Source organism: Lepisma saccharinum, chromosome 1 (assembly GCF_977018435.1).
Source record: "Lepisma saccharinum chromosome 1, izLepSacc3.1, whole genome shotgun sequence".
NCBI classification, from domain to species: Eukaryota; Metazoa; Arthropoda; class Insecta; order Zygentoma; family Lepismatidae; genus Lepisma; species Lepisma saccharinum.
Window position 1 is genome coordinate 32416349 of NC_139229.1, and position 14739 is coordinate 32431087.

The 14739-nt window shown below is 42.0% G+C and overlaps 1 protein-coding gene across 2 annotated transcripts in view; it reads right to left on the bottom strand.

Moving 5' to 3' along the window:
• LOC145994371 (uncharacterized) overlaps positions 1–14739 on the bottom strand; it is a 947129-nt gene that overhangs the window by 196641 nt on the left and 735749 nt on the right. For both annotated transcript variants that reach the window (XM_083130485.1, XM_083130492.1), the window contains exon 6: positions 6567–6668. In XM_083130485.1, the coding sequence (XP_082986611.1) occupies positions 6567–6668 (102 nt within the window). The remainder of the gene's footprint in view (positions 1–6566; positions 6669–14739) is intronic.

Consider the following 14739-nt stretch of genomic DNA (forward strand, 5'->3'; position numbering starts at 1 on the left):
TTCAGGTTATACGGTAAGGTATCCTACTTAATGACAGGTTTCCCCATTGCCCAACCAAAATGTACGTAGAATTCAGTTTTGTAGAATATTAGTTCCAAATTTAAAGGATATTAGTATGCCTGTTTTGAGAACTTTTCTTGCAGAAACTTTCAAAATTTGTTCTCTGATGTGTTTAATAGGTCTCATGACAGCGTAGTGGATGACTTTGTCGCCTTGTAATCAAGGGATCCCAGGTTTGATTCCCCGTGAAAAGCAGACAGCTCTGTTGTTCGTCTCCCAATTTAAACTGTAGGCCTTGTCCCGTTTGCCCGTCCGGGCATACAGTAGACTTCAAATCAAAAGAGAGCCGCCCCCGCGGTGGAGTGGTTACCATATCGCGCTACGACGCCAGGGGTCCCGGGTTCGAATCCCGGCCTCGGCATGCATCATTGTGAGTGTCCATTCATTAATTTCATCATATCATCACTCATCCCCATCTTCGCAAATTAGCCAAAAATGGCACAAAAAAGCGAAGTAATATAAAGCTAATCAATCAAACCAAAAAACAAGATTTCTATACAGACAATTCTTATGAATGTACTTACAAGTATATTTGCATGAATTTACAAGTGCGCTAAATTCATTACAAGTGTAATGATGTTATTATGGAGCTAAAATACACGAACTAACATGCTAATGACACCCACACAGATAGAAAGAGAGAATGAAAAAAACAAAGGTAGAGGGAGGGAGAGGATAGGGGAGGGGAAAAGAGAGGGAGAGAATGAAATAGGGAGATAGGGGGAAAGAAGAAGGAGATGGAGAGAGATAGAGAGAGAAAATATGGAGACAAAGTGGAAGAGAGAAAGTGGGAAAGAGACAAAATATGGAGAAAAAGAGAGGCAGATATAGAGAGAAAAGAGAGAAGAGAGAAATGGGGAGAGAACGTGAGGAAGAGAGAGAAAGAGGGAAGAGAACAAGAAAAATAGAGAAAGAGAAATACGAAGATAAAAATAGAAAGGGGGGAATGTAACGGGAAAGAAAGATGGGAGAGGAAAATATAGAAAGAGCGAGAGAGAATTTGACTTTATTTATTATTTTTAAAATTTAGAGTTCCTCTTTTACAAACTTTTGGCTAATCGCCACGTTGGGGATGAGCAAAGATAGGATGAAATCCATGTAGGGACGCAGAGAACTCCCATATCCAGACCGAGATTTGAATGCTGGAGAGAGAGAGAGAGAGAGACGAAGAGGAGAGAGAGAAAGAGAGAGGAGAGAGATAGGGGAGAGAGAGGGAGTAGAGAGAAGGACAAGGAGAAAGGAAGAGAGAAGGAGAGTGAGAAAGGGAGAGAAGGACAAGGAGAAAGGAAGAGAGAAGGAGAGTGAGAAAGGGAGAGAAAGAAAACAAGGGAGTGAGAAAGAGAGAGAGAAAGGGACTGAGAAAAAGAGAGAGAGAGGGGGAGGGGGATTGAGAAAGACAGAGGGGGAGAAAAAGAGAGAGAGGGAGAAATAGAGAGAGAGGGAGAAAGAGATCCGCATTGGTGCTGCAACACAGATTCAACATCAAACTATGAGCCTCGTGATAGGCTCAACTGACGCGTGTAATGTTCCACCGAAAAAGGAGAACGCTTCCATAATTGTGTTCCGATTCTGGTGTCAACTGGTTTTTAATTTCCAAAAATCGAATATACACCCCCCCGTGGATCACTGTTACACATCAAAAAAGAAAACAAAGGAGAGGGAAAGAAATTAAATGAAAAAATGGTCATCCGTAAAACGCCAGTTTAATGAACCATGGGGTGCATTAATTTTTAATTACCGTTACCTATATGTGCAAAATTTAACATCCAATTTTCGATAGCAACTTCGATTGGAAATTAATGCTGCTGGGTTTTGTTGCAACTACCGTGCTGTCAAAACCCTTCTGCCTCCCCCTACAACCCTTTGTTTCCCATCGTCCTTTTACTTTCAAATCGAATTATCAGCGTTCATCTAACCCATTGATTGAACATACGGACATGGATAGCAGAAGGGGGAGATGGTTCTGTATGCGTGTGCATCAGTTCTGCTGATTGGAGCAAAAATGGTTTGAGGGATTAACATTAACCAATGAAAATAGCAGATAAGGACATGATTAATCGCTGCGATTTTCCTATTGTAAATTCCGTTTCTGAAAGTCAAAACCCATTAACTTTAACTTCCATGTAAAGAGTGTCCCAAAGGAAACGCAGGATTTAAATTAAGAAAAAAAAATATATATTTATTCGAGAGGGGATCAATAAGTTTTGCCTGTTGAGATATAATTTGTTTAATAATCCAAGGATTGAAACAGTGAACAAACAATTAGTTTGCCTATAGTGTGCTCCACTGAGAGTTACCCTTCAGTTCCAATCACGTTAGATGCATTTTACACAGGCTTCAAAACTTGGTCATCCCAGAACACTGTCGTCATGTCCTTCTGTTTGAATCTGACCGATGCAGTGATCGTCGTGAGTAATGTTAAGCGTTCGGTAAAGACGTTCAGAGAGGGAGAAACAGAAATTGTAAACAAGCCAAAGAGTGGCAGACAACAACCGCCACAGGATTGATGAGCCCAATTCATTGGATGGACGCATCACCATCCAGGATATTTCTGATGCAGTGCACGTGTCCTATGAGTCAGCACAGGCAATGATTGAGAGTTTGCGATACCATAGTCTGCTGAGTGGGTTGCAAAGCATTTAACGAATGATATGCGGCAGAGACGGAGGGAGGTGTGTTGAGCTTAAGGAACTCTACGAGGAGCTGGGGCAGGCCCTTTTCTACAATCTGGTCGGTGGTGATGAGACACGGGCTTATCTGTACAACACTGAGAGTAAGATCCATCCATGGAATGGCAACATTCAAACTCTCCCGTCCAAAGAAATTTAAAGCGACCAGATCCACACAGAAAGACACGACGACCGTGTTCTGGGATGGCCAAGGAATTTATCCAAACAGGTTTAACATTTAACACACTCGAATTGTTTAGATAAAATTCTGAATCACTTTTACGCATAGCTGCGGCTCAATGCCGTTGATAACTTTTCGAATTTCTAATTTCAATTCAGGAATCGTTCTTATTTTCGCAGCATAAGCTTTAGACTTTATGAATCACCAGAGGGGAAAAATCGCACGGTGTGAGGTGTTTAATTTGGGGCGCTCCTCCTACCGAAAATATCAGGTAATTTGCACTTTCCTCAGACAAACTTCTATCTTTTCCAATTGTTATTATCCATGTTGGGAGATGATGACTGTGTTTTAAGAAATATTTTTCGCTTTTTGAGAAGAGCGGGTCTCTTACACTGTTTCTGAGAGGAAGTTTTTAGACTAACTTTACCTTTCTAGTGTTGTGTATGTCCTGTGCAGGTTCATTTACAGCCTTTCACTCTTAACCTTTCTCAAAAGGCTCTCTACACCCCTTTTTTAACATTAAGGTAAAGGATTTAAATGAAAAAATTCCTTGTTTACTTTTAAGGGTGCAAAAAGGCCAAATGTGTCGACACACTCAAAATTTTTAATAATTTCATTAATTTTATAGAAACGAGTTAAAATTAACCCCCCCTTCCACCACTGGGAATCTCACAATGACTCCTTATAAAGGGTGTCCCAATATTAACGCAGGATTTAAGTTGTGCGCTATTTTTTTTCCCGCAGGGTTGAAGCGTTCTGCGAGGTCACACTACAGCCATCTTTGCAAACTCACAGCTGCACCGTGCCGCGGATCAGCCGAGAGGTAACAATAGGCCGTTCCAAGGAAAACCTATTGAATTGAATGTATATCTAGGTTTTTGAATCTCACTAATATTTCGGCTGGAAAAAAATAGGTGCAAAAACTTTTCGATTTGCCCTCGTAGTAAACACGTCAATATGGAGATCTACACGACGGGGTATGAAGCTAGTCTCAATATTCTGTTATAAAGACTGAGACTAAATAACCTTATGCCACGCAAGTTCAAAATAGAAGCTCAAAATCTTAAGAGTATCTTATGAAGCGCTAGGTAAGACAACAATAAGACTAAAATTTTCAATATACCCCTCGAACTGCTATCGGTAGCTTTGGCAGCGATGATATCAGACTGCGGTGAAATCAGACTATCAATGTTCACTTATTACGAAACAACCCACTCATGTACAACCACTCTTCAGCAGAATCACCTTCCTATTGGCTCCCCCCCTTCATACCACATACCCACCATTACCCATGTCTACCAACATATAACAGAAATATGCTTTAACCTCTTGTTCTAACAATCGCATCCCACCAAACTTTTCTTAAGCATGAAAATAACCCTTAGAGACCAGAGCAAGATGAACTTTCCCTGCCTGAAAGAAATATCATCATTAACATATTTCTATATAAATTATACACTAATGAATGTTTGGGTATGAATTGCAAATCCCGAGTCAGAAATATTTGTTTATTGACAACAAATTATATAAGCAAGAACATGAACAAGCTTATATCTGACATTGAGCATCCTTCGCGTAAACCATGTACCAAATGTTCAATAATAACTTCCCTTACTAGAAATTAAAGAAAATGTCCGATGTAATGGTATTACACTACTCGGGAATGAACGAACTTAATTAACTCATCAAAATGTTTTGCCTTAAGGACATACACCAATATGCGCGGGTATTACATGCATGAAGTTCGACAAAGACTCCGATTCAAATTAATATGGCCACCTTACATTGACCTTGCTGCCAGCAAATTGCGGAGCGTAAGCAAAATGAACTTGACAGAATTTGTTTTAGTCCACCCGATTAAAGTTTATATATGCACTCCAATGTGCAACAAAATACCTTTGTCCCTTTATACTGGACCACCGAACACAAATTGATCAATCAAATCAATCTCAGATTGAGACATATACCGTTCTTAACCCTCAATTGGAATCTTCCACAACTTTTCTCAATATGGCTACTCAGCACGCCAAGATTCCCGCCAAATTCATCATAAGAGATACACACGAATCATGGCCATGATGTCTCACACGGATGCTAGCATATTCAAAATTAAGGATAAAACGTTGTATGGTTCATGTTCGTGCACGTTCGTCTGATTACGATGCAAGAATTAACTGAAGATGTGTACTTACAGATCAGCTGACATCGGGCTGAGAATTTTCACAACTTTAACTTATAATATCCATTTCCACACACGAAGGAGAAAAAAATGTTCTTTGGAATTTACAATGAGCGGCCCTTGCTGAACAAATTGAACCAAATGGAGCCACCTATCAGTTCATAATAAATCCGATTTCCATTAATACTCCTCGCTCGTTCCATGACGACCGCCATTCCTTCACTTTTCATCCCGGACCGAGTCATTGAACCGTTCCGCCGATCCGATTCCTCAAACAGATTCCATCCATGTCAATTCCACGGCTTCCTGCACAGTCAATGGGGTCTGTGGTCCGTTCTTGGAACCAGTTCCTTTTTTAACATTTACATTCTTCTTGTTTTGACGAATATTTCCCTTTTCTTGCAAACTCGCAAAGTACATTACTAATTGCAATAACGTTTCAATCATACATTATCTCATTTGGAAAATATTATTATTCGTTGTATTTACATTACAATCGTATATTTATATCACTAAATACAATCATTTGGACCAATTTACAATTAGGGTACAGTGAGGACATCTATTGTGAAATCTTTGTTCGGTTCGGTCAGCTGTTTAGCATACAGCTGACGTATGAGCAATTACAATCGGCCTTATGTTACATTTCCAAGCAGGACCAAATATATTACTTCACCTAAAAGCTGCCTATAACAGTAAAAAAGTAAAGTAAAGTGTTCCCCTGTGCTTAGCACCACGCCATGAAGGCGTATAGGGGGTGTGGGGGTAACGCCCCACACTTTCTTGATCCGGTCGTGAATGGGGGTGATGTGATCAGCATCACGCCCCTGACCGCCTTTACCCCGCAGGGTTTCCCCCAGGTACCCATGTTATTCGACACTGGGTGGGCTCCTATAACAGTTATCGTCATAATTGGCGCCCAACTAAAGGCCGAACCCATCCAAACAATTCTTACACTAAATCAATATACAACTGAACATAACCCTCCATCATACATTACTCTGACATAGAACATAGACTTTCATGATACACATAAATCACAAAGAATTATTTACACCATTTACAACGTATTAATATTTACAACGTGAACACTGAATGAATTCCCCAGGAAGGGAATGCGCATGTCGCTCTGGTCACTACATGCTTGCATGTATCAGCGGGTAATGAATGAGTCAATGACCCCCCCAGCTGCGCGCTATCCCGCCGCAAAATCTTAGCAACATGGTGCCAACATTGATAGGTCGACAACAGAAAACAGGACATCTTCTTCCTGTACCTTGAAGAATACATCCTTCAGAATATTTTCATAAACAGAAGAAAGCAAATCTACTTCTACATTACTGTAGAGAACCTTCAAGTATTTCCATCAACAGAAAACAAACACAGAAAATACGTTGACAATTCATCTGATATTCAATTGATAATAGTAACACGGATTATAAGTAAGAACTTTAAAATTGATGAAGATAGTACTTACTCATCGGGAGGTCAGACTTCCTCATGCAATTGCAAGTGGTTCTCTTGGTGTCGTCGTAAACACACGGAGATGACATGTTGTAGCACACACCTTTCTTGCACTCTGTAAAGGAGAAACAAAACCTATTTATTAGCTGTTACACCCGTACACAGAAGTGGACAATCTTTTTGTGCTTTCACTTATTTCTCACCGTGGAGACTTATCCACTTATTTACACTTGTGGAACAGGTTAGTATTATCACTGTATGTAGTATATTTGAAACGTAATTAGGTCATGAATGGTAAAATAATCTAGAAGTAGTTGTAAAGAATCACTTGCAGAAGACAGGGACTTAACTGTACACACCCATCACCTTCTTTTTTACTCCAACTTCCAGGTCATAGTCCTATTGTAATTAACTTTCTTGCCTATTTCACGAATTCACCATTCTTCTTTATTGTTGCGATTATCTTAAAGGCGTAGAAAAGCGACGAATTATAACAAAAATGCATTGAAAATACAACAAATATACTATAAGAAATATAGTTCAGGTTTTACTAGTGAAATATACAGAGAGTCAAAAGCCAGGAACCATAGGACTAATGTGAGTATGTGTGTTTTTGGTGTTGAGATGGACACCCAATCACGCGTAGTGCAGTCGTGAAGTCTATCGGGGTGTAGACGGTTGAATTATGTAGCAACATCTCTTGCACTGCAACTGCCAGTCAGAAGTACCACTTCAACATGCTCGTCTTTGGTCAACACCTCTTAGCACCTGAAATACACATTAGTCCCATGGTTCCTGACTTTTGACTCACCCTGTAGTCAAGACCAAAACCACATGGTTTTGAGTTGGTGTTTTAAATCCACTTCATGCACAGTAAGGCTAATCGGGACTGGACCTACGGTTTAAAGAGGGATCCGAACCACTGTGCCATGTGCCTCCACCGGGTATCGAACCCGGGACCCCTTGATTACAAGACAACGACGCTACCACTGCGCCATCAGAGAGGCTCTCACCACATGAGTGTCAGGTGATAGCTGCCAAGTTCACTCAATCAATATTAGTGTTCCATTGTTAACTGAGGAAATGAGTCTATGGATATTACTCTAAAATGGATTTTTCAATCAGGCAGAAGCATTTCGTCTGACGTCAGACAGACGAAGGGCGGGGCGTTGCTGGCTTTCGTGCTCCACAAAGCGAGAACTGCTGGTGTTCGCGCTCGACAAAGAAGCCCCGTCTAGTTGGCTGCAGTTTTTGACTCGCTTTGACTCTCTTTGCACCGAAGCGTCTAGTTGGTTGCACGGTGCAACACAGAGTCGTCTAGTTCGTTGATTTCGAGTCAAGTAGTGCATTTGGTGTCTGCACCGCCTGCACTACCTTTCGGACCGGTGTATGTTTGGTGTATGGTCACTTAGTGTGTGCTAACTAATCAAATGACCGTTTAAAGCAGCAGAAGGCATTTGTTGAATATTCTGAACTTGAACACCGCTCGCTTTCCGTCTAGTTGGTTGAACGTAATTTCTTGCACCACTCTTGCACCATCCTGACACTGGAAACACCTGCACTACACCGAGTGTCAAAAAGTGCAGCCAACTAGAAGTGGCTACCGAGAGTTTTAGGTGTCCGCCCTCGACAAAGCGAGAGTTTTAGGTGTCCGCTCTCGACAAAGCGACAGTTTTAGGTGTCCGCTCTCGACAAAGCGACAGTTTTAGGTGTTCGCCCTCGACAACGCGAGAATTTTAGGTGTCCGCTCTCGACAAAGCTACAGTTTTAGGCGTTCGCACTCGACAAAGCGAGAGTTTTAGGTGTCCGCACTCGACAAAGCGACAGTTTTAGGTGTCCGCACTCGACAAATCGACAGTTTTAGGTGTCCGCCCTCGACAAAGCGAGAGTTTTAGGTGTCCGCCCTCGACAAAGCGAGAGTTTTAGGTGTCCGCCCTCGACAAAGCGAGAGTTTTAGGTGTCCGCCCTCGACAAAGCCAGAGTTTTAGGTGTCCGCCCTCGACAAAGCGAGAGTTTTAGGTGTCCGCCCTCGACAAAGCGAGAGTTTTAAGTGTTCGCACTCGACAAAGCGAGAGTTTTAAGTGTTCGACCTCGACAAAGCGAGAGTTTTAAGTGTTCGACCTCGACAAAGCGAGAGTTTTCGTTGTTCGACCTCGACAAAGCGAGAGTTTTCGGTGTCCGCCCTCGACAAAGCGAGAGTTTTAGGTGTTCGCCCTCGACAAAGCGAGAGTTTTAGGTGTTCACACTCTACAAAGCGAGAGTTTTAGGTGTTCACACTCTACAAAGCGAGAGTTTTAGGTGTTCGCCCTCGACAAAGCGAGAGTTTTAGGTGTTCGCCCTCGACAAAGCGAGAGTTTTAGGTGTCAGCCCTCGACAAAGCGAGAGTTTTAGGTGTCCGCCCTCGACAAAGCGACAGTTTTAGGTGTTCGCCCTCGACAAAGCTACAGTTTTAGGCGTTCGCACTCGACAAAGCGAGAGTTTTAGGTGTTCGCCCTCGACAAAGCGAGAGTTTTAGGTGTCCGCCCTCGACAAAGCGAGAGTTTTAGGTGTCCGCCCTCGACAAAGCGACAGTTTTAGGTGTCCGCCCTCGACAAAGCGACAGTTTTAGGTGTCCGCCCTCAACAAAGCGACAGTTTTAGGTGTCCGCCCTCGACAAAGCGACAGTTTTAGGTGTCCGCCCTCGACAAAGCCAGAGTTTTAGGTGTCCGCCATCGACAAAGCCAGAGTTTTAGGTGTCCGCCATCGACAAAGCCAGAGTTTTAGGTGTCCGCCCTCGACAAAGCGAGAGTTTTAAGTGTTCGCACTCGACAAAGCGAGAGTTTTCGGTGTTCGACCTCGACAAAGCGAGAGTTTTCGTTGTTCGACCTCGACAAAGCGAGAGTTTTCGGTGTCCGCCCTCGACAAAGCGAGAGTTTTAGGTGTTCACACTCTACAAAGCGAGAGTTTTAGGTGTTCACACTCTACAAAGCGAGAGTTTTAGGTGTTCGCCCTCGACAAAGCGAGAGTTTTAGGTGTCCGCCCTCGCCAAAGCGAGAGTTTAGGTGTCCGCCCTCGCCAAAGCGAGAGTTTAGGTGTCCGCCCTCGACAAAGCGAGAGTTTTAGGTGTTCGCACTCGACAAAGCGAGAGTTTTAGGTGTTCGCTCTCGACAAAGCGAGAGTTTTAGGTGTCCGCCCTCGACAAAGCGAGAGTTTTAGGTGTTCGCTCTCGACAATGCGAGAGTTTTAGGTGTTCGCAATCGACAAAGCGAGAGTCTTAGGTGTTTGCACTTGACAAAGCGATAGTTGCTGGTGTTCGCACTAGGCAAAGCAAGAGTTCCTAACGTTCGCGCTCGACAAAGCGAGAGCTGTGAACGTTCGAGCTCGAAAAGGTTTGTGTTTGTGTGCGAGAGTTTGTGTTTGTGTGTCAGGCAACTTATTTAAGTTTAAATTTACAACGTATAAGATGAAACGCATGCCTCAGACACTGCAAATTTAGTTTTAATTTCTCATAAGAAGGGATTACTATCCAACTTGTTTAAGCTGGCGACGACAAGTATTTTTGTACAAATTCTGTTTGCATCCTCCATACAGTAACGCATTTCCAGGGGACTACGATCCTTGTTCTCCATATAACGCGTACATCTTCGTCGCCTACATATATTCCGTTTGTACCAGTCGCAAAATGCGCGCACACACTGCAGCGCATACAAATTCCGTTTGAGCCAAAATACCCTCCCTCCCTCATGCACGGCGCCGTATAACTTGCAACGATTTACACGCAGCATCTCATATTCTGACTGCAGATTCATCTTGGAGCTCCTCGTCGAAAGAGGCAGGGAGGGGCCGGAGGGAAACCAGGGATCCTCCAAATTGAAGCTGACCTCTCATTTTGAAAGCGAGGGTTCCTCCAGGAGTTTCAATCTCCTGAGGCTGAGAGGAAACGGTCATCTCCCTCTCTCTCCGTAGACCCGAGCATCTCGAAGTGGACCATTGGAACAAGCTGTGTGTTGGGAGGCAAGAACTAGATGCCTTTTTTTTATGTCGTCTCGCAAGGCTGTAAACGTCACATAGAAGAGAGATGATGTGCCAGCAAGGAGAACGCAACGTATGCGAGTCAGATTCGATGAGGCGTCGCATTGCTGCTGGCTTGATCGAATTCCTCACGCGGAGACATTATGAAGAAGGACGAATATCTTCGGAGGACGCTGGTATTTTTGCGAAAGGGTCCTCGCTAACGAACTGAACAGAGATTCTATTGGTTGACCTAATAAAATATCACGAACTGAACAGAGATACTATTGGTTGACCCAATAAAATATCACGAACTGAACAGAGATTCTATTGGTTGACCCAATAAAATATCACGAACTGAAAAGAGATTCTATTGGTTGACCCAATAAAATATACAGGTTATGTAAACTCATCAAACAATACTAACTCAAACTATTTAGTACAACACACTCTCGGGGTCTCCCCGATGGCGCTTTAGTAGCGTCGTCGCCTTGTAATCAAGATGTCCCGGGTTCGATTCCCGGTGGAGGCACACAGTAGTTCGAATCCCACTTTCAACTGTAGGTTCAGTCCCGATTAGCCTTACTGTGCATTAAGTGGACTTAAAACACCACATCAATCAATCAACTAAACAATCGACAACATCTCACACGCACCCACACACACACACACACACACACACACACACACACACACACACACACCATGGTTTGTAAGTGTGAAAATTTGGGGAACATGACAAATTTCCGCTTTTTGGGAACTCTCTTATTTTGAGGGTTTTTAAGATTTCTGGACTTCCATGGGATTCAGAAATGACACTAGATGGTGAGAATGAGCTGAAAAAGTTAAATTTTCATCAAAATCAATAACCTGAATTTTCCCCCTATTTCGGGGAACTAACCTGGAACATATGCGCATTTCGGGAAACTCTGAATGTGTGTGAAAATGTTATCCGCCAAACGGGGATATTAAACCTATTTGGGGAACTTTGTGTCATTTGAAGATGCACACAAGTTCCTCACATCACATAAAGGTCCCCATTAAGATGATGTAAAGCAACGTCGTGCACACAGCAGTCTATGTATGAAATTCGTCCAGAATTTGTATTTTAGGAAGTGAAAATAGTTTTAGGAGTGTATATAAGTAAATTTTATGCCAATGTAGCAAGTCAGTAACAAAGAGAATCGAGTATGAGAGCTGGCACTCAGCCCCTAATGTGGAAATCGTACGTCGCCTCTGGTCCCCAAAATGAAACCCACGAACTAACGCAGCTCTCTACTGTTAACAAGTGAAGGAAGCATTCCGCGTAAGTAACCGTCGATGTTGCTTGCGTCGGTGGAACGCCGAAATTTGTTCTGCTCCGTGCTTGGCGTGGTGTTTGGATGTTTTTTTTTGGCTGTAAATTTTTTTTAGGCGATTAGCAACAATTGAAGTGCAATTAAAAGCACACCACGCCTCGTAGATATAATTTACGAGTTAGTCTGATTTATTCTTATTTTATTAACATAAACAGTTCAGAACTGGTATTCTTAAATAAATATATTGGCGCGTAATGTGCGTGAATTTGGTGTGAAGAAGCAGGCTTCTTGTGTGTGTGTGTGTGTGTTGGGTCTCTCTTATCGCACAACAGTAGAGCAATTTTGTGTTCTGACGTCAAACGAGGGATGACTATGTTGTTAGGTTAGATCAATTAGATTTGGTTCTATTAGTTTAAATACACTAAAAAATATTATTTATGCTAAGATAACCAAACATAGCTAGCTTAACCTAACAACCTAGGTATTTGGCTTAACAATAACAGCATTCTAAGGTTACGTCATAACCCAAGGATGCTCTACTGTTGTGCGACAAGGGAAACAAACCCGGATGTATGTGTATGTGGATATAATCTGCCAAACGGGGACATTGTAATTTAGAAATGCACACAAGTTCCCCACTTAACATGAAGATTACGTTTGAGTGAATTTAAGTCAGTGTACACACACACACACACAACAATAATCGAATTTATGCGGAGTATCACATGAATGATTTGAGCATTTGAATTGCATCATTTCCTCTGAATTAAAAACCAAGCAGCAGGCACAAATCCAGGAATGTGTGATTTAAACTGCTAAATGAGGATTTTTATTGTAACGAGTGAATTCTGATTGTTCAACGTCAGTTTCATGGGCCCATTTTAAGGTCTTACACGGGAACGCGGAAATTAGTGAAATGAAATATAACTGCCGAATAAAAACCCATTTTATTTTATTTAACTAGAATTAAGTATTAAGCTGAATTAAAAAAAATTGGATAATTATAATCTGTCCAATGCAAGTGACAAATATGAAAAGATTGGCTGATTGATTTTCTTTATTTTTCTTCGCTTCTTGTGCCTTTTGGCTAATTTCCGAAAATGGGAATGGGTTATGATATGATGAAATTGATGAGTGGATACTTACAAACATCCATGTCCAGACAGGATTCGAATCCGGGACCCTAAATACTCAGTGGCGGCGATTGGGTCCAAAACTAGAGGAGGCATAGCTTCAAAACTGGGGGATGGAGGCACTTTCTTTCTCTCTAGATAAGGTTTATCATAGTGCGGGGGCAAAAGTCGCAAAAAGTACGGGGAAGGAAACTGCCCGCCTAATCGTCGTCACTGCTTGAAAAGATGCTAAAATTTGGAAGTGGCTATCAAAATTAAAAATTAGTCCCTTTTCTAAAATTCCTGCACACCGTACCTGATAGTAATGTGCACATTGTTATACACTTCTCGATAATATATATATATATATATATATATATTGTTGTAAGCCCGTTTTACCTGGGCTCTGAGAGGTCACAGGGAAGTTTCATTTAAACATTTAGGTAGAGCTTAATAATATTTGATGGCTGAACCTGCTCCGTTAGGAGGGTAGAGATATGGAAAGTTGGTGTAAGGTTATTCACGCTTGTTCATACCTGGTAGATGTGTGTGATGTCTTGTCCTGATGCTTCTCGCAGACCGAATCGTGACAGTTCCAAGGTTCTATCCAGCGACCCTCAGTTCACCAAACCGGGCGATCCCTTGCGCCTTGTAGCATGCTGGGCAGCGGTAACTCGTCGTAGTTCAGCAGTGTAATGTGTTGTAAAGTATCGGACTAATTATCCATGTAGCGTCGATGAGTGTCAGAATCAAAAGAGAGCGAGCTCCGGGACGGAGCTTGCTTTTATCATTCTAGGCGTCGAAAGGTTGTTAAACCTTTCAAACGCGGTAGATCCTGTTTAGATCCACGCGTTTGCCTTTCCAGTTCCTTGTTTTACGGAAGTTACAAGTTAGCGCATTCTTGGGATCACTCGCTGGTCGGACAAGTTCAGGAAATAAACAAGTGTGAATATTAACATGACGAGGTTTTCTCGGTTTAATGGTCTCCATATCTCTACATTCCCCTTGTTGAAATAATCGAACCACTCTGTGATGGTCGACTACCTCGTCCGGAGTAGGTTATATTTAAAAATTATGATTTATTAACATATCAAATTTGTAGAAAACCAATACAGCAAGTCAATCACCAGAAGATTCACATCACCATAAAAAAAAATTGAAATCACCAGAATAGTCATATCATCAAAAATAACGCAGCACCAAACACCGTTGAGAAAAATATAAAAACACGTAGAGAAAAAAAAATTAAATTGTAGGTCATAGCCTCATATAAACTCAAAAAGTACGAGCACAATTAACTAAGTCTTGAGGCATGGATAAAAATAATTACATAGGTGTGACACTGAACTAGTTTTGATTGAGTGATGACAGCACAATAATAATAATAAAAAAAAAACACATGTCAGCACAGTGTGAAGAAACGCCGGGAACCGCAAGCGGTTGTATTTACTGTTTGCTGAGTTCAAAGTACACTCGGCGGAACATACACGATGCTGGGCGGAGCCTTGAGGTATGTTACCCATGGCAACTCTGTAAACTGCATGCCGCCATAGGCTGGACGTTCTGTGCAGCTGACGATAAAAAAAAAACACAAAAGAAAGAGACGTATCTCTAATCCAATATGGGTAGTACCCATGGGCACAAACTTTGGCACTGTAAAGAACATGCGTGTGTACTAATAGCATGTGCCTTACTGTAGTTGAAGTAGCTGAGCACCGGAACACTTGTAGCCGATGAAAAATAACAATAAGTATCATGTGTCGTCAGTAAACACAGGCAATACGCA